The sequence below is a fragment of the Schizosaccharomyces osmophilus genome, chromosome 1 (assembly GCF_027921745.1).
Source record: "Schizosaccharomyces osmophilus chromosome 1, complete sequence".
In the NCBI taxonomy this organism is placed as follows: domain Eukaryota; kingdom Fungi; phylum Ascomycota; class Schizosaccharomycetes; order Schizosaccharomycetales; family Schizosaccharomycetaceae; genus Schizosaccharomyces; species Schizosaccharomyces osmophilus.
The window spans coordinates 3,391,702-3,410,521 of NC_079238.1; the positions used below are offsets into that span (position 1 = coordinate 3,391,702).

Consider the following 18,820-nt stretch of genomic DNA (forward strand, 5'->3'; position numbering starts at 1 on the left):
ATTCGTAGAGTTATTATTGAAAGATTCTATTTTCTTTTTATTTATTCTAAAAATCTATCATGCCTTCACTAAAACAAAAAAAAAAAATGTAAGTTTGTTTAGTGTTTTTAGTCAGGCATCAGCATGGTGTAACTCCACCAAGCAAGCACCTTCTTGTCAAGTCATCATATTCTTCCGCCGAATACAGGAAAAAAATGTTTGGTGGTTTAAAAAGCTTTTTAAAAGAAACCTCTGAATCAATAACAGGGATTCATCATGATTCCACAGAAAACTATGGATTTCGGGTCCTGAAGATCCAAGAGAACTCCAAAACTGCTAATGCAGGAATTGAGTCTTACTATGACTTTATTACAGCTATAAATGGGATAATGCTGGTAAGAGAAAATGATTTTTTTGATGACTAATAGACAGAATGGTGATCCACTAATGTTTCGTTCTTTATTGCGGGATTCATCTCCTGAAATAACCCTTGAGGTCTTCTCATTAAAAGGACAAATAGCTAGAAAGGTTAAAATTGATGTTTCAAATACGGAGGAAGGTATGTTGTATTTTTATTTTAAATTCGGCCAACAAGTGTAATTATCATTAGATTCATATGCTAACACTAGCAGATAAACTAGGAATGACACTTCAATGGGCATCAATCCATTCCGCAATTGATGCTGTGTGGCACATTCTTAATGTAATTGAAAATTCCCCTATTGATCTTGCTAAAGTCATTCCTTACCAGGATTATATCGTAGGCACTCCTGAAGGAATGATGACTGGTGAAAAAGCGTTGGCTGACTTAATTGAAACAGTATGTCGCCTACCCTGCATTACGAAACTAATCTTTTTAGCATCTTAATCGGCCGTTACGTCTTTATATTTACAATCAATATCAAGACAGCACGCGCCAAATTACAATTGTTCCGAAAAGAAATTGGGGCGGTGATGGTGCCATTGGCTGTGGTGTTGGGCATGGTGCTTTACATCGTTTGCCAGCTTCTCTTTCAGGACCTCCTCCTCAGCCGGGCAATGTAGCCTTTTCGAATCCTTTACTACCACCCACGGATTATTCTGAGACCATAACGAACAATGAGAAAACATCAAATCCCCCCATCCCGCAAAATGTTTCTTCTCCAACAGCTAACTTAGAAGGAGAGATGCCTATTCCTCATTATCAGAGACATAAAAAGCACAACCGCAATGCTATTCAGGATTCTACAATCCAAAACTATCTTGAAGAAGAAGAATTGCTCAGTAAACAATTAGATCACAAGGCTCACAATCCTGTGATGGATGCTAATGCATCCAATTCAGTTCCCCCTCCACCTGTTGCTGCAAACCCAAGCGAGAACGAACAAACTTAATTTATGACACAACGCAATTTCTACATGATTATTCACCCATAGTAAGTTTAGATTGTTTTGTTTAGAATAATCAATGACCTTCCAAAAAGTATAAACCAAGAGCTTCCACCTAGCGCGTATCATTTGACCTAAAGCGTTTATATAATTCGTTTTCCAAATTTGTAGAACCCGCTGATGATTTCAACATATCCTCTATTATACGATCTCTAGCTAAGTCCTCTGAAGATCTAGTAGGTGTAGGGTTTGTTTTATTTAATCCTTTACGTTTCCGTTTAGATGCTGAACCTTTTGAAGAATCCAAATTCGTGCTCGTGATTCCAACATCGACTTCTTGAATAGCACCCGAAGCCATTGAATTCTTTTGCGCGTTATTGGGTAAGTCGGCAACAACCGTTGAAGCGTTTTCGTGATCAGTTTCCTTTCTGGGTATAACATCTACACTGTTCTCATTTTTTTCATAGGGATGTAAACCTTGCTTGTCATGATTAATCTTGGATTCAATATAGGACAATAAATGTTGATTAACATCTATTTCATTCGTCGGTTTCGCAAAGCGATCCTCAACCGTAGGCAGCGTAGCATTTATTGAAGCGGAATCCTGGATCGTATCCTCATTAGCAGGTACTTCAAATCTTGAATCATTCAAGGAACTTTTTATTTCTTTTTTATTCCCATCTATTAAATTTGAAGCATTCACTCCGGAAGAAATTAATTTTGTTTTTCTTCTTTTGGCATCTTCCAAAATACTACGAACACTTGAGGTATTGTCCTCACCCTCATGATCAGTTTCATTCAAAGGATCCGGTTCGAATACGCGCTTTCTTATATTTGATCGATCGCCCTTTTTTTTATGATGGAAAGCGCTCATCTGGAGGTAATGGCATAAAGCTGTTCATCTGAAGTTCCACTCCCAACCTCCCCCCCTCGAAGATAATTTTCCTTGATCTCATGTACAGGTAAAAATCGAAGGAAAATGCTTACATTGAAGTTATGCTTCAGGAATACTGCAAAAGCTAGTCGTTTGCCTCGGTTTTCTCGCTCATTAAGAGCCCGAAATTTTGTTACATCTCTTAGACCATCCAGTGAAGACCAATTAATTAAGGATGTGTTTGATCAAAAGTGCTATGGGAATACCTCTAAGTATGCAAACAAGTTAGAGCAAGTTGGGCTGTTCAAAAATCAGTTTTTACTTGACAAAGATCAGGGATTCATTAGGTTAGCTGAAACTGCGTCTATGAACTGCAAAAAGCTCATCGAAGAAATTTTGAATGATGATAACAATAATACTTTAAACATAATTCGCTGCTTTGACCGAATTTCGAATTTGCTTTGCAGCGTAATTGATCTTTTGGAATTTGTACGATGCTCTCATCCTCAAATGGAAACAATTGTCAAAGCCGAAGAGGCATATAACTTTTTATTTGAACTAATGAATATTTTGAATACACATCAGGGACTCTACAACAAGTTAGGAAAATCAGTATCGCTTAGTCCCTCTTTAGCCAAACTAGATCCTGAAGCTTACAATGTCGCGAAAGTTTTTCTACAGGACTTTGAGAAGTCTGGTGTGAATCTTGATGATTCTTCGAGAAATAAGTTTGTAAAGCAATCCATGGAATCGTCAACGTTAGGAAGGAAGTTCTTTAATCGTAGCATGAACAGACCTCAGCGATACATATCAGTTCCTTTGGATTTGCTGAAGGGCTCTGATCCTTACTTTGTTGGCAGTGTTTTTGACGAGAAAGAAAAAGTAGCTCTTATTCCTACCGTTGGATATGAAGGAGCACAAGCTCTTGTTAGTATTGCCAACTCTGAAGTGCGTAAACAGATATATATTCAAGGGCATCACGGAACTGACCAGGATATTTCTCTCTTCGAATTATATGTCAGCTCTAAAAATAAACTTGCAAATGTTGTTGGAAAAAATAGTTTCGCTGAACTTCAACTACTTGACAAAATGGCCCGGTCACCCAATTGTGTTATTAACTTCTTAGAAAACTTATCGAAAGAAAATTTACCAAAAGTACGCCAGATACATTCTCTATTTTCTGGAATGAAACAAATGGACTTAGGTCTAGCAGCCCGTCCTGAAATTCATATATGGGATCGAGAATATTATGTTACGAGGTACAAGCAACAATTATTTCAAAGGAAATCATTCCTTAGTTCGTCGGTCAATTATCAAAGGGATTATTTGACTGTTGGTACTGTTATACAAGGGTTATCGCGGTTGTTTAATTCTTTATATGGTTTACGATTTGTTCCAGCCGAGGTAATGCCTGGAGAAATTTGGGATTCCGATGTCCGCAAATTGAATGTTATGGATGAGAAAAATAGTTTAATAGGTGTCATATACTTCGACCTATTCACTCGTCCAGGGAAGACTGACGGTGCCGCACACTTTACCATTCGTTCGTCGAGAGAACTAGACAACGTCAGTATAAATGATTCTCTAAGTTTGGGATTTTCTGACTATATATCCGAAAAAAATCAACAAACTGCATATCAAATACCTATAATCTCACTTTTGTGCAACTTTCAAAAATCGAATGATAATAATGCTTCATGTCTTGATTTATGGGATGTTAAAACATTGTTTCATGAAATGGGACATGCTATGCACTCTATTTTAGGAAGAACTAAGTATCAAAATTTAGCTGGTACACGTTGTGCTACAGATTTTGTTGAACTACCTTCAATTATAATGGAACATTTTATGGCATCTTCTGAGGTGTTACCCTTATACGCCCGCCATTATCAAAGTGATAAACCTTTTCCGTCTCAAATTTTAGAACATTATAATCAAGTTGAGGATAGCTGTGTGGCACTGGATCAGCAATCTCAGATATGCATGTCCATGATTGATCAAATTTTCCATTCTGATGCTGTCTCTAAGTCTGACTTTAATTCCATCGATATAGTCCATCAAATAAGCAACCGGTTTAGCGGATTTGAGTCAGTTCCCAAAACTTCTTGGCATCTTCAATTTAGTCATCTATATGGATACAGTGCAACCTATTATTCATACCTTTTTGATACCGCTCTTGCATCTTTAATATTCCGAAAGTTATTTTCCAAGAACCCTTTGAAGCGTGAAGCCGGTGAAAAATTTCGAAATACAATTTTAAAATGGGGTGGAAGTCGTAATCCATGGGAATGCATAGCTGAAGCGCTAGAAGATCCAGTTTATGCTGAAGGTGGAGAAAAAGCAATGCAGAGAATTGCCAATAATGCTTTCAGTTTTGGCGATAGAACTAGTTAATGATTATAGTATATGGCATGTGAAAGTTGATGATAGAAAACAGTTTACTTTGAGTGTGTAGTAATGAAACCAAAAAATTACATATATATTTTTCTCACGTTTAGACGTATAGTGCTAGGTAAAATCGTAAGGTTTGAAGTAAGATTTAAAGTCTTCCACATCCTTTTTTTCCGCTTCTTCCGTTTGACTACAATGTCTCCAATCTACTCTATCCTCAATACCAATAATTTTCGCAGTGGCACGTCTGCCAAATTGTAAATCAAATCTTTCTCGAAGGGAAAGTGTATGGACTAGGATCTCACCAGTAGGAAGGAAAACTCGGAAATAGTTTAGCTCATGGGATCGAATATCACGCTCTTCGAAAGCGAACCCGGATTCTTTAGCTTGATTGGTAAAGTATTCTAAAGCCGTCGGGGAAAGAGCCTTTGGAATAGGAATGACTTGCCAATGGACGTGAACACCATTTGCTCTACTGATTTCATATACAATCGCATCAGAATTGTGTGCGTTATACATTTGAGTAACAGCTTCGCGAAAACGATGTAACTCGTCGACGGTACTTTTGTAGGAAGAATCTGATAGCAAACTTAAAGCAGAAGCGTGAGCAATAGGGATTATCAATACATGAGCGGGAAACGGAAGTTCAGGTGCATTGGTATCTTTGGTGGTAAGAGGTCCTTTTGGTAAAGCTAAGAGAAAGAAGTAATGGAATTAGCTTATATTTCTTACGCAACGAATTAAAGAGGACGTATATATTATTACTAACATACCCATATAAGCTTCATTGCCAATAGCAACGATTAAATGAAGTGAAATAGAGGGATTACTAAGACAAAAGAAGCAAGCATCGGCTAATAAATAAGTAAATTAGTTGCGATGAAAAAACCGTAATGAAGGAAAGCGTAACTCACGTCCAACTTTAGACTTCTTGAATCTAGTGAATCCTGACTCGGTCGAAATAGGACTATCAGGAGGAGGAATGACTTGTTCACTGGAGGCACGCTTGAGAGGGATGGGTCTCAAGACGAACGGTGAATCAGTACAGTTTGGAGGAACGTCTCCCACGTACTCACCGGTTAAGGGATTCAAGGTAAATGCGTAAGCGAATTTTTCACCGGTTGGGTTTTTAAAAGGCGCAATGCCAAAAAAGCGAGACACCGTACCAGAGGGAACATTGACTGCAGAGTTTCTATAAGGCTCGCGTTCGTAATAGACGGGACTTGGTACAAAGAAGTATTGGGGCATACAATTTGCAGCCAAGGCGGCGACAGGAGCATTACCAGAAGGGAGGTTTCTACGAGGCAAAGAAGATTTGTTTTGAACGTTTTCAGGCCAGCTGTTGGAAAAAAGGATGTCACAGCGCTTGGAGAGAGTTTGAACGTCAGTAAGATGAAAAGAGCGTTCAGTCAAACTCTTTTCACGCTTATTCATAGGTTCATTGAACTTGACCTCGTCGTAGGTACCACCCAATTGAGCGATGGTAAAGCGGGAATACGTCTTCATGAAACCGCAAATACCCATGCAAAACAAGTTGGGACAGATTTCAGGGCCGTACATTGCCATGTGGGAGGTCACCGCTTCGGGCATGCCAGCCGAACCAACGCCGAAATAAACTGGCAAAGGGACTGTTGATAGGGTTAGAAAAAAGGATTTTACTGAACATAGAGAAAATTAACGTACCCAAAAACTTTTCATTCTTTAACTTGGAAACAACAGCGGTAGGGGTCTTTCGAGTAAAGAGGTTTCCAAGACAAATGACAAATTTGAAATTGTGGGTTTTGTGAAGGTCTGCGATATACTCAAGGGCTTCAATGACACGGCCCTCGGCGGATCCAATGACCAAACTAAGCAACATTCGTTAGTAGCCGGCTTTTGGTTTATAGAACTCATAAGTGAAATCGAAACCAAAGTCAAACATTTGGAATCTTTATGAAAATTTAGAGAAAAGCTCTTTACTTACACTTTAGAAGGTTTAGGAACCTTCATGATGAATCAAAGAGAGCGACACCAAAGAAATATTAGACGGGAATATAAAGAAGGTAATTTTAAAAAGCAGAAAGTTATTTGTTTGTTTCTTTCTTTGCTTTTTTTTTTTCTCTTTCGTTTGTCTAAGAATCTAAACGGAAACGAATAGCAGCAGGATGGAATAAACTCAAAGTAGAGTGTGAATGCTTGTCTTTTTGCACGTTGTGAAACAGCCTCAACAACAAGCAATTAGCAAATACCAAATAGCACTAGTACTATCACTAGTCACTAGTAGTCAAAGTTAATGGATAGAAGCCGTTGGGGCTACTAGGAGAGGAAGGGGAGGACGAAAGAACCAGAACCTATTCAGGGTTAAGGGTTCAAAGAAATACAAAGAAAATAATGAAAATCAAGAAAGACTAAAAAAAGAAAAATAATGAGAAAATCGAAATGAGCCGGTCTCAAGAAAAAGGATCAAAGGGATAAAAAGATGAATCGATGGAAACCCGTATGTAAAGTAGAGTATCTTCTTGTACTGGTCGTAATGGTTTTCTTTCTTTCTAATTCTTTTTTTTTTTTTTTTTTTTTCTATCAAACAAAACAAAAAGGGAGGGATGCAAGAGAAAGAGAAATAAACAGAGGAAGAATAAGAATGAAAGAGAACTAACTATTCTATACCAAAGTACAAGAGGCTTTTTCCCTCTATTTAGTTATTTTTTTTTAATAAAAAAAAGGAAAGCAGAATACTTTCTACAAAGATGGAAATTATTTACACTACAAATTAAAGACTAGGAGTCAATAAGAACAATTGGCATATGGGTTGTTGCAATGGGAAAACCGAACCGGGATATCTTAACGTTTAAAGGGAATGAAAAAGGGAAGGGTCAAGCTTAACTATAGATTGTATATAAATCAAATTTCGTATACGTATGTATCTCGTGTTTCCGTATTAGGGTTCTGCTGTCGTCAATCCCAGTAAACAATGATGTCTATGATGAAGTAGCAAGGTATTTTGTGCGTCCATAGATCCACACAAATCGAGGCTAGCGGACCAACGGTAAAGTAATAAAAAAACAGAGTTTGAAATTTCGGAAAGAATTCACTTTATCAGGTGAACATCAATTTTCTGATTGCTTCGCATTGTTTATTTTTTACATTTCATCGAACCTTACCCCTCTTCCGAGGAACGGATTTGCTAAATACTCGGCTCATGAAGGAACCGTGCCTATTTTGCCTATGGACAAGCTTCGCCTCCTTTGAAAGAGGAGAGGAAGGGAAAGGAAGGGAACTTGGGTTTCTTCCTGTTGTCTGTCCTCTTTAGAGGCTTTGCTGTCCAAGCCGCATGAAGATTGGGGAAGGAATGGATTCGACTAGACGGTTTCTCTAGGAGAGAGAAAGGAAGGAAGGAAGCAATGGGTATCGGTCATACTGAGGAAACTAGAATGAAACTACTATAGAGTCATTATGACCATGGATGGTTTGCTATGCTATGCTATGCTGTTGTTGTTATGTTGTTGTTATGTTGTTGCAAACACAATTCTATTTGGAATGAAATAGAAAATCCAAGCGGACGATTTTTGGACGATTTTTTTTATCGTACTCATTTTTTCTCTTGTTGGATGGTTCCCCTCGTCGTCAACTACAGAAACTCTTATTTTTTTACTCACTACGTCCTGCTACAACGCTACGCATACCCTTTGTATCATCTTGCGATGATTTCATCGTATTGATTGTATCCTTAACCATCGTACATGTGTCGAAAACCCATTTACTGCGATGTAACGTACCATAAAGTAGTTTTACAAATAATCCCAAAAGTCGAAAACAACGACAACAACAGAATTCAACAAAACGACGAAACCCCTGTTTCCCAAGTGTCCAAGTTACGACTCGCACGCACTCCTGCTTCGTCGTTCCGTAATCACAATCGCTCATAGTTCCCGGCCCCCGCGACTCAAGGTCTTTTAAATTTCACGAACCGTCCTTCTTGGCTTGTACTCTTTCTTACTTTCTTTCTTTCAAGATTGATTCGTTTGCTTTCCATTTATTTATTATATTTTTGTTGTTGTGGGTATTATTCTAGTGTATTTCTTTTCCTACTCGTTTTGTTGTGATTTGTGGTGATTTTTTTTGTGTTCTTAAACTTTTTTTATTTTATTTGTTTTTTGTGTGGTGTTAGTTTCATTCTGGTTTTCAAAACAATGGACCATGCTACTTGGCAGCCCTTGCTTGTCTCTTTCTTGTCCTCCCTCCCGGCAGGATCAAGTTTACTAGAGAGTACGAAAACGGTTTCAGGCGATCCCTTGGGGAAAATTTTGCATAATCAACAATATTCTTCCATGCAATCTTTCCTAAAGGACTGGCATGCCATTTGCTATCAAGGAATTCATGACCACGATCCTAGCGAATCTATATATTGGGATATCGATCGTACCTATTTTCTCCTCAAACAGTCTCTTTCAACAGAGGCAAGCCGAAACGGCGAATTTGATACTGAAGATGCTTCTATACCAGAGGCCAGCAGCAGCCCTTCCTTATTTTTCGAAAATTGTATGTTTCTGAAAATGCATTTGATCACTCATAGTTTGCTAACCCTTTTTTTTTCTTTTTTAGCCCTTTATCCTCAATTTAAATCTCATGCCTTGATGATGCTGGGTCCAACGGGACCTATGTTCACTTCGCCTGCTCATCTTTCACGCTTAGATTCACGTCTTCCGGATGGCGGTATTGTTGCAAAGCCAGTCGCCGTTATGGCTTCTCCTGCATATGGGTCTGCAAGCGATGTCTCCCTCAGCAAGTTTCCCGCTCCTCCCGCTTCTCCCAAAACCTCCAATGCCGTAGGCAACGTTCACCCTTCTTCTTTACAATACCCAACCCAAAAACTCCTTTCTCTTGACTCCTTTTCTTCGTTTTCTCCCATCCGAAACACTTCCTCAACCGTCATTTCCGACAATACTTATAAAACCGTCTCCACATATTACCAGTCTGATAGATATCATAAATTATTAGACTCTGAATCTGTTGATGTGGATTTCATCCAAGAGAACCTCGGCGTTGTAGAAGAGGATGTTTTTTCTGACGCTCCACTTCGCCATGACCTGTTACATGTTTATACTCTACTTCAACGCCTTCAAAATCTACAAAATGTTAGATTGGATTCCCCTTCGCCCCCTGATACACCGTCTTTAGAAGAACGCTCGATTGCTTCTGAAGTGGGTGCTTTGCTGTCAAAACTAATTTTAACCTACAATCTGTCCCCTTCCGATTTACCTATTCCCGATACTCAATTACCTTTCACAAAGTTTGGTCCACAAATCCAAGGCTCGTTACCCCCAACTGCACAACCATTTGAAACGACTGCTCAGGTTCAATCTAGAGCAGGCCAAATGTCTGCTCGAGGAAATTCTGCCTTAATGAATGGTACTTATGGTCAGTATTCTTCTGATGCCCCTATCCAATCCTACAAGCGCAGTAAATCACGGCGGTAAGTAAACTCGTACGTATCGCTACAATTCTTTGATTTGTTAGAGTCTTTAATATCTATTCATTCTTTGTGAGTTTCGTTTAAACAGCTATATATCTTAGTGCATTCTGCTTAAATCACAGAAACCAAAGCTTAAAGTAAAGTAAACAATATATATATTATTTCTGTGTAAATTTGTATCCCCCGTAAACTACATGATTTCTATCGACCTAGTCGTAGTAACCAACAACCTTTGATCGGCTTTTCCTCTATTTATTCCAAAACCTGTAAAAAAGACGAATAAAGCGAAAAACTTCAAAGTGAGCAGGACAACATTAACAAAGATTTAATAAAAATAATCTAATAGAGTTACAATATTATCAAGTGGCTTCGTTACAACGAGGAAAATCTCTACACTTGCACGCTAAAAGTCATAAAGACTTGGAATTTCCCGAACAACGCGTCAAAGCAAGAGCTGTTTATAGTTCACAGTGCCCATGTCGAATCAGACGCCCACGTCTCCTTCACTCTCTGATTCGGGGGATGATGATTCTCTTAACACTGTTTTAAGTCCAATATCTCCTTTTGCACATCTAGATTTGGAAACTCCAAAGCCTCCGAAAACAAAAGCTTTGGGTAAACATCTGACGGAAAACAACAATGCCATTAATCAAGACGAGTTCTCTACCCCCACTGCTCGCCCAGAAAAAGGAAGAAGGGTATTGAGCGAAGGAGAGGCCCCTCTACAAAGTGAATCTGAAGAAACTCATCAATTAACCCCGCGAAGTCCAGGTTCTACCTCTAATACTAGCTGGATGCTAACGCGAGGAGGATTGTTTGATAGTCCTATTTATGATCTAAAGTCTGTCACACAAAATTCCAACTTAATCGCTGATCTAAGGGCGGTCCGATCAAAGTTGGCGACCTTAGAGCATGAAAATGGACTCCTTTCAATGCAATTAATGTCAGAATCAAACCGTGAAGGTTGGGAAAAGGATCCTTCGGACATAGATGCTTTAGCGTCTAGTGAAGATTATCAATATTTTCAAAAGAAGGTTTCAGAATTAGAATCAACCTTGTCATCTAAGCAATCTGAAGCTTATGAGTTGTCAAGACAGCTCTTAAATGTCACGCAAAGGCTTGACCAAAGGGAAAAGGAATATGAGACTGTAGTTCAAGATGTGAAAATGATGAAGGATAAGGTGGATCACGATCAAGTCTCAAATTCTGACCTTCGCGCTGAGCAAGAAAGACTACAAAGACTATTAGTCAGTTCGAATAATACGATTGGGTCCTTGAGACAGGCAGAAACTAGCTTACGTAGCCAGTGCAAAGATTTAGAAGAAAGAATGTCAGCTTTGAACGAATCAAATTCCAATAAGGATGAAATCAAAGCTTATGAAGAGAAGTTGCAGGATCTTTCCAATCAACTCAAATCAAAGGAACATATCATTGAAACTTTGAGAGAAGACAATCAATCGTTCAAGGGTGCTTCCACGGACAATTCTGAACTTGCCGAGAAAAACAGAAAATTAGAAAAGATCCTCAGAAGCTCTATTTCTAGTTTAAAAGAATCGAAAGAAGACAGTACGAGTATGCAAAAGAAAATTCGTGATTTGGAAGGTCGTTCTAGCGATTTGCAATCTAAACTAAAAGCTCTGGAGGATGAGACAGGCGAATTTGATTCTGTTAAGCGACATCTTCAAGCTAGCTTAGAAGAATCGAACCACAAGCTTTTGGAAAAGACTAAGAATTTAACTAATGCGAATCAACAACTTCAGGGACTTGAAGCTCGTATTACGGATACCAATAATAACCTCAGTTCGATCACATATGAGCGCGATCAAAATTCTTTGGAGATCAAGGATTTGCACAACAGGATTACAGAATTGCAGAACTTGGTTACTTCCTCTTCCAAGTCTCTAGAAATGAGTCAAAGTACTACAGCGCAGAAAGAGGATGAGTGTTCTAAACTAAATTCGTTGCTTGAGAAAAAAGAACGCTTAATATCTGAATCTGAGAATGAACTTATAAGTACAAATCAGTATATTGATACGTTGAAAGATCAAGTTGCTAAGTACGAGGACAACATCGAAAATTTAACTTCAGAGTTGAACGAAAGAAGAAACGTTATAAACAAGCTTGGGGATGAATATAAAAGTTTAAGTGTATCTAGAGATGAAGAACGAGCTGAGAAGGAACATGCTCAGAAGGCAGTTGGAGATGTCCAAGAACTATGTAAGGCATTTCAAGATAGATTAAAGGAATCAACCGTAAATATGCGGAACATGGAAAAGCTGCTGGAAGAATCTCAAAGTACAAATATACATGAGGCTGATGATCTCAAAGAAGAACTAAATGAGATAAAATCATCTCTAAACGAAAAAGATTCTTACATTCATCATCTGAATGAACAAATTGCGTCTTTGGAGACAGACTTTAGTGACCTTCAAGTCAAAAATGAAGCGCAAAAACAGAGTCATGAGTCTCTAAAGACAAGTTTTGCAGAGTTACAGAAGAAATTGAAGTACTCACAAGAAGTGAATAATGACATGGAAAGTCAAATCAAAACTCTTAGGGACTCTTTGTCCAAGCTAGACGAGACCGAAGGTTCTCTCAAAAGACTTGAAGAGCATAATCAGAATTTAAGTGATCAACTGAATGGTTACAAGAATCAAGTAGAAGAGAAAGAAAACTTAAGCATTGCCCATGAAGATTTAAGAAAGTTGAAGGATAATCTTGAAAGTAAGCTTAATTCCTGCCAAAGATTATATGATGATTCACAGTCTGAAATATCTCAGTTGAAGTCTGTGAATGAATCTTTAGAGGCTAAGCACTCTACATTTAACTCTTCTTTCGAAAAAATTTCAGATGAATTGCAAAATGTAATAGAAATGAGAGATGAAACTTACAAAGACTATTTCCGGCTTAAGGAATGCTTGTCATCTTTGACAGAAGAATATAAGGAGCTTTCAGTTGACTATTCGGCATTGAAGCAGAAATTTCAAAATTCTGAGGGGTTTAATAATAATCTTCAGCTTACATCCTCTAAACTTTCTGAGGAGAGTAAGCACCTCAAATCTTCTCTTCAAAATGTTTTCTCTTCCCTTTCGGAAACTAGAGTAGAGATGAGTTCTTTGACTGAGGCTAATTATAGACTTCAAGGTGAGTTAGCTGTGTTGCGAAGCAATCATGAAGGCGTTACTAATCAGCTTAATTCTGATCGAGAGAAGTTTAATGAAACTAATGGTCTGTACGAGTCCTTAATACAATCGGCTACAGAAACAGAGAAAAGCTTACGAGCCGAAAAAGACGATAATGATGAAAAGGTTCACACATTAGAACAAGAAAAGGAAGCTTTGTTTAAAGAAAAAGAAGATTTAAACCAGAAAGCATGCTTGCTGGCAGAAGAACTTGAAGAGAATATAAAGAAGTTGTCTAACTTGGATGCTGTACACAACTCACAAGAGGAAGAATTTAAGATTTTAAAAGATGAGCTATCTGAAAAATCGCAAAGTCTTGACCAGACTATGGAGTTGGTAAAGCATCTCAAGGAGGAGAAGTCTACGAGTGACATAGAGTTCAAACATATCGTGTCTTCGAAAGAAAATGTGCAAGAAGAACTAATTACTTTGAAAGAAAAATTGGTAACCTTAGAGCAGTCCTTGAAAGATCAAAGTGCTGAGAAGGAAACTTTAAGTCAACAGCTCATGAAATCCCAAGATAATATTTCTGCCCTAGAGAAAGATCAAGAAAGTGTATTGTTTGAGAAGAATAAACTTCAAAAGCTTAAAGATGATACTGAGCAGGCCCTTAATTCTGTCCAACAATCTCATTCTTTTCTATCTGAAGAACATCATTTACTACGCGATGAATACCGATCTTTGGAGGATGCTTTTTCTAAGTTGAAAGAATTGAATCAGAAGTTGATAGAAAAAATTAGCTACGCTGAAGACTCAAGTAAACAGCTTGAAGAAAAGAATGCCATTATGGATAATAAACTTTTGGTTGCTACAAGTCAAATAACGGAGACAGAAGCTGCGATGTCACAGAAATGCAAAGAATTTTCTGAGCTGCAGAACGAAAAAGATTTCCTTAGTCAACAGCTCTCTGAGGCTGAAGATTTGACTAAACAACATCAAGAAAAGAATGCCATTTTGGATAATAAACTTTTGGATGCTACAAGTCAAATAACGAAGACGGAAGCTGCGATGTCACAGAAATGCAAAGAATTTTCTGAGTTGCAGAACGAAAATGATTTCCTTAGTCAACAGCTCTCTAAGGCTGAAGATTTAACTAAACAACATGAAGAAAAGAATGCTATTTTGGATAATAAACTTTTGGTTGTTACAAACCAAATAAGGGAGGTAGAAGCTGCGATGTCACAGAAATGCAAAGAATTTTCTGAGTTGCAAAATGAAAAAGATTTCCTTAATCAACAGTTCTCTGATGCTGAAGAAAATATTTCTTCACTTCGTGAAGTTATTGGTCAGTGTGAAAGTAATAAGAAGGAATTGTTGACAAAGATTGATACCCTAGGAAAAGACAATGATGAGCTGAACAGTCTGAAGATAGCATTCTGTGAAGCATATAGTTTTTTGATCAATTCAACCAAAATTCTGCCTTCAGTTGATGTTTCGGCATCAAGTCTGAAAGATCCATCAGAAATAAAGAAGGCGACTTCTGTATTTATAAAATGCTTTAACGATTTGAGTAGCATGTTACAGAAGAAAGAGAAAGAGTTACATGACAGCAATCAAGGTGCTGACAAGCTATCGAATGACTTGAGAGACGTCAAATCAGATCTGGATGCACTCACACAGTGTTTCAATAATACTCAAGAAGATTATAATTCTCGTGAAAACAGTTTGCTTACCCAGCTAAGAGAATTGAACTTGCAAGTTGATTCACACTCGAAATCAATTGAAAATGATTATTTGGAATTACAAAGAAAGGACGAGTTTATTGATAACTTAAACCAAAAAATAAGCAATTTGCAAAGAGAACTGGAAATCAGCAACGAGGAAGTTAACACTCAAAGATCAGATTCAGAAAAGAAACAAGCACTCGTAAGCGAGTTGACTGAAAAGGTTGAACTTATAACCAAAGAAAAACGATCGCTATCAGAAGAGTTAACTAGCATGAAAGAAAAAGTAAGCGATAGATTGTCCGCAACTAAGGAAGAGCTTCATTCTGCTCTGAAGGATCTGACAAAGAAAACCAATGAAACTAAGGAAATGAGTATTGACTTGAAGAATGTGAAAAAACAAAGTGATGAACATGTAAAATTGATTAAGCACTATCAAGTTGATTTGCGAAAATCATCGAATACGATAGAGCAGCATTTAGCAACTATTGTTTCCCTTAAAAAAATATTATCCGAAAATAAGGAAGAACTGGAAGCCTCTTCTAAGGAGACCAATGCTTTAGTTCAAAACTTAGAAGCTGAGAAAGGAAGATTTTTGGAGGATTTGGAGCTAAAGCGTGCATTGATAACAGAGCAGGATGAGAGGATCGAATCCCTCCAACAATCCAAGGACAACTCTGAAAATGAAATGGCCACATTAGAAGAGGAGTTTCATACATTGAAGGATGCTAGCAAAGAGCATGTCCAGAAATTGCAGGATACCGAGTACAAGGTAAATAATCTTCAAAGCTTACTTGATAGAAGCAATGAAGAGCTTTTATTCAAAGAGAAGCAACTTAAAGAATTACAGTCTGTTCAAGAATCATTGACTTCTGTCCAAAATGAGTTTAAATTAAAATGCAGTAATCTAAGCTCGTTAGAGGACATTTTAACAGGAACGCAAGCACATAACACAGAGCTCGAAGGAGAAGTCAAACGTTCTATGGAGAGAATTAAGAGAAGAGATGATCGTTGTGACCATTTGGCTTCCAAAGTAAAGAAACTACATCAGCAATTAAGTCAACAGCATGACACATTTTTCGAAGCCGAACAGAAGCGTATCTTGCAATTGAGCAACCTGAAGGACTTCGTAAAGAAGCAGGATAAGCACTTAAAGAAGCTTGCTCAGAAACAGGACGAATTGATTCCCAGAAGCACTATATTAGTCTACGAGTCTTATATAAAGGATATTGAGAAAGAAATTATAATTCTTCAAGAACGTTTGAATTCTCTAGAGTTATCGCAGCAAGTACCGAGAGGATTATTTAGGTTTTTTGGGGGAAGGACCAACACGTTCGAACCAGAAGTTATGGAAGTCTTCAAACGACAACTTGGAAAGTTACAAAACATTGTTGGCCCTAAATTTTCTGATAAGTTCAAAGAAGATTTAGATCATTGTATAATCGACGAAAAGAATCGTCAAGCTGCATATTTTGATTATAAGCAAAAGGCTGACCATTTAGCAGAATGTCTTCAAGCTTTGCAGTATGCTTTAGACAGGGAGATTAATTTTAAGAAGTCTTTGGCATTATGGAAAACGGCATGCTATGATGGTTTGAAAAAGTATTATCCTGAAGTACAATTTGAGAAGTTGCTCGATGGTTCTCATGATAACGAAGAAGTTAGAAGGCCATCCCTGCGGTCAGTTTTCCTGTGTGTCATGTCATTACAGCGCTTAAGATGCTTAGGAGAAAATCATTCTTACTATGGAAAAACTATTAAAAGTATTGCCTATTAAGGCTCCATTTTTTGGTTGCAACTAATAACATATCCGCGCAATTTATTTATACTTTATTAATTGGTGTTGGTAATGGTAATGGTAATATATGATTACGAATTTTAATAAGCAAATCGGTAACGTAAATTGCAGTAAAACTTGTTTACATTGGGATGGTGTATGTCTATTTAGAGTCGACGATCTAGATTTGAAGAGGTAGATGACTTTCACCAGAAGCTTCCTGAGTATTGAGGTTAACAGTCCAGTAAGAACGCCAGCGAATTCGTAAAGATTTCTGGTCATGACCGATATTGGAAATATTCATCATCATATAGGCAGCATTTTGCTGTTTTGGAGATATAGTAGTTTCTCCAACAAGGGGAAGCATCTGAAGTTTTTGGGATTTCATGACAGCGACCTGAAAAGTAACATTAGATACAGAAGACGCAAAAGAGTCGTTAGATAGATAGACCACATATGATGCAGTACCACTCGCTGGATTGTAACTGACTAACTTAGCTGACAGTAGCAAGGAATCAGACTTCAAAATGGGAAGAGTAGTTTCAACGTTAAAGGACTTATGTACAGAATCACCATTAGATACTGGTTTATTAGAATTGAATGCATCAGGAAAGCCAGCGAAAACTGAGGCATTATTGAAAGAGACAGCATTATCAGGAACATTTAAGTTATCTTGACTAGATTCGTCGAGCAGATCGACTAAAGAAGATTCGTTTCTTATGAGAGCATTATTACTTTGTTGGGATGATTGTGAAGAACTAGGTAAGGGTTGTTCATTGAAATCATGATTGATCCCGTAAGCCTGTAGTACATCATGAAGTAATTCATTCAATGTAATAAGCTTATGAACATAGTATTCATCTTCATCCTCAGTCTGCAATAAACGGACGACTTTGTTCTTATAAACTTTCAGAGACTCCATTGCGGACTCTAAGGGTTCATCTAGAGACACCAATGCTGGATTTTCGAGATGATGTTGAACACGGAAAGCTTTAGCTTTGATGGATTCAATCTCTGCAGAGGCGAGAGCAGAGTAGTCTTCCGTATTCTCTTTGTCATAACCAGCGATTACTTTCATTAATGCATTAGCTTCGGCCAAGTCCATTGGAGTACCTCGACGAAGGAGTTCTTGAAGCTTAGCTTTATGTGCCTCCAAATCTTCCATAGCCAACTCATGAGCGGAGCGTAGTTCATTACTAGGATTCATTACAGCAACTGAATCCTCATCAACCTTTGGAAATTTATAACCTTGAAAAGACATCAATTCGCGGAGGTCATGGATTCTGGAAAAATCTTGGCTATGCCTGTTGCTTTTACAAAGCATGTAATTCCATTCTTCAAGCATTTCCAAAATCTTTTTCTGAACCTTATTCATATGGGGGAGGGGATATTTAGGAAAACGCGAAACAAATCCATTGAGAAATTCTTGGCTTCCAATTTGTAAATGAAAGGGGAAGCCGCAGTTTTTTACACAAATATCAAGAAGCTAAACAAAGTTAGTTATTAAAATCCATATACAAGCACGATTCGGACTGTTGATAAACCAAAACACATAGAGCGATCTCTCCCCTGGCTTTGCCTCTGTCATCTCCATTGTTTTGAGTTCAAGCCATAAACAAATGAGACCATAGCAGCTGTATAGCTTGAGTCACTTACATTCAAAGCCAAATAAGTCACTGTCGGGTTGGTACTATTGATACGCTTCAATATGGTGAAAGCTGCCTCTCTAGGTCTATATATGGATAAATTGAATTAGAGAAATATACGTTTCAACTCAATATACATACGCATTTCCCTTTTTGACGTTAATATAATCAGCGATTTCCAAATTCAAAGCCAAATTCGGCTCCAGATTAAATTGGTCCGTTGCTCTGTCTGTTCATGTTAGTTCACCATGCAAAGCAACTCTTCCAAACACTCAAATGATGGTAGTAACGTACCAATGTATCTTGTTAACGTCCGACTAACTTTGGAGGAAAGCATGTTGAGTATAGATGGGCTGATTCAATATTGAGTACAAAGAAAATAAACCAAAAAATAAAAGGATCCAAACGAATTCAAAAAATAGATACTTTTTATAGGACTTTACATTTATTGCACGAAGTTGTTGAATGAATTGTTTCTTGATTATAGA

The 18,820-nt window shown here is 37.8% G+C and overlaps 7 protein-coding genes across 7 annotated transcripts; 4 read left to right on the forward strand and 3 right to left on the reverse strand.

Moving 5' to 3' along the window:
- Window positions 1-59: 59 nt before the first annotated feature.
- grh1 (GRASP protein family Golgi protein) lies at window positions 60-1,352 on the forward strand (the record flags this gene model as incomplete). Its single annotated transcript, XM_056180350.1, has 5 exons — window positions 60-88; window positions 116-374; window positions 412-538; window positions 612-799; window positions 840-1,352. 5 exons carry the CDS (start codon window positions 60-62, stop codon window positions 1,350-1,352), a joined length of 1,116 nt encoding a protein of 371 aa, XP_056036389.1.
- A 109-nt stretch (window positions 1,353-1,461) lies between these two features.
- On the reverse strand, window positions 1,462-2,220 carry tls1 (splicing factor Tls1; the record flags this gene model as incomplete). Its single annotated transcript, XM_056180351.1, has 1 exon — window positions 1,462-2,220. One exon carries the CDS (start codon window positions 2,218-2,220, stop codon window positions 1,462-1,464), a length of 759 nt encoding a protein of 252 aa, XP_056035301.1.
- A 105-nt stretch (window positions 2,221-2,325) lies between these two features.
- 1-Oct (mitochondrial intermediate peptidase Oct1) lies at window positions 2,326-4,614 on the forward strand (the record flags this gene model as incomplete). The annotated part of the gene is made up of 1 exon (XM_056180352.1): window positions 2,326-4,614. The coding sequence occupies one exon, from the start codon at window positions 2,326-2,328 to the stop codon at window positions 4,612-4,614; it is 2,289 nt and encodes a 762-aa protein (XP_056035302.1).
- Window positions 4,615-4,728: 114 nt separating this feature from the next.
- On the reverse strand, window positions 4,729-6,600 carry mug161 (CwfJ family protein, splicing factor; the record flags this gene model as incomplete). The annotated part of the gene is made up of 5 exons (XM_056180353.1): window positions 4,729-5,303; window positions 5,385-5,465; window positions 5,526-6,239; window positions 6,295-6,458; window positions 6,575-6,600. 5 exons carry the CDS (start codon window positions 6,598-6,600, stop codon window positions 4,729-4,731), a joined length of 1,560 nt encoding a protein of 519 aa, XP_056035876.1.
- Window positions 6,601-8,780: 2,180 nt separating this feature from the next.
- Window positions 8,781-10,067, forward strand: rsc58 (RSC complex subunit Rsc58; the record flags this gene model as incomplete). The annotated part of the gene is made up of 2 exons (XM_056180354.1): window positions 8,781-9,129; window positions 9,193-10,067. 2 exons carry the CDS (start codon window positions 8,781-8,783, stop codon window positions 10,065-10,067), a joined length of 1,224 nt encoding a protein of 407 aa, XP_056035875.1.
- A 472-nt stretch (window positions 10,068-10,539) lies between these two features.
- On the forward strand, window positions 10,540-16,686 carry spo15 (mitotic and meiotic spindle pole body protein, gamma tubulin complex linker-related Spo15; the record flags this gene model as incomplete). Its single annotated transcript, XM_056180355.1, has 1 exon — window positions 10,540-16,686. The coding sequence occupies one exon, from the start codon at window positions 10,540-10,542 to the stop codon at window positions 16,684-16,686; it is 6,147 nt and encodes a 2,048-aa protein (XP_056035877.1).
- A 181-nt stretch (window positions 16,687-16,867) lies between these two features.
- On the reverse strand, window positions 16,868-18,669 carry gga21 (Golgi localized Arf binding gamma-adaptin-like protein Gga21; the record flags this gene model as incomplete). The annotated part of the gene is made up of 4 exons (XM_056180356.1): window positions 16,868-18,172; window positions 18,343-18,418; window positions 18,474-18,561; window positions 18,627-18,669. 4 exons carry the CDS (start codon window positions 18,667-18,669, stop codon window positions 16,868-16,870), a joined length of 1,512 nt encoding a protein of 503 aa, XP_056036563.1.
- Window positions 18,670-18,820: the final 151 nt, after the last annotated feature.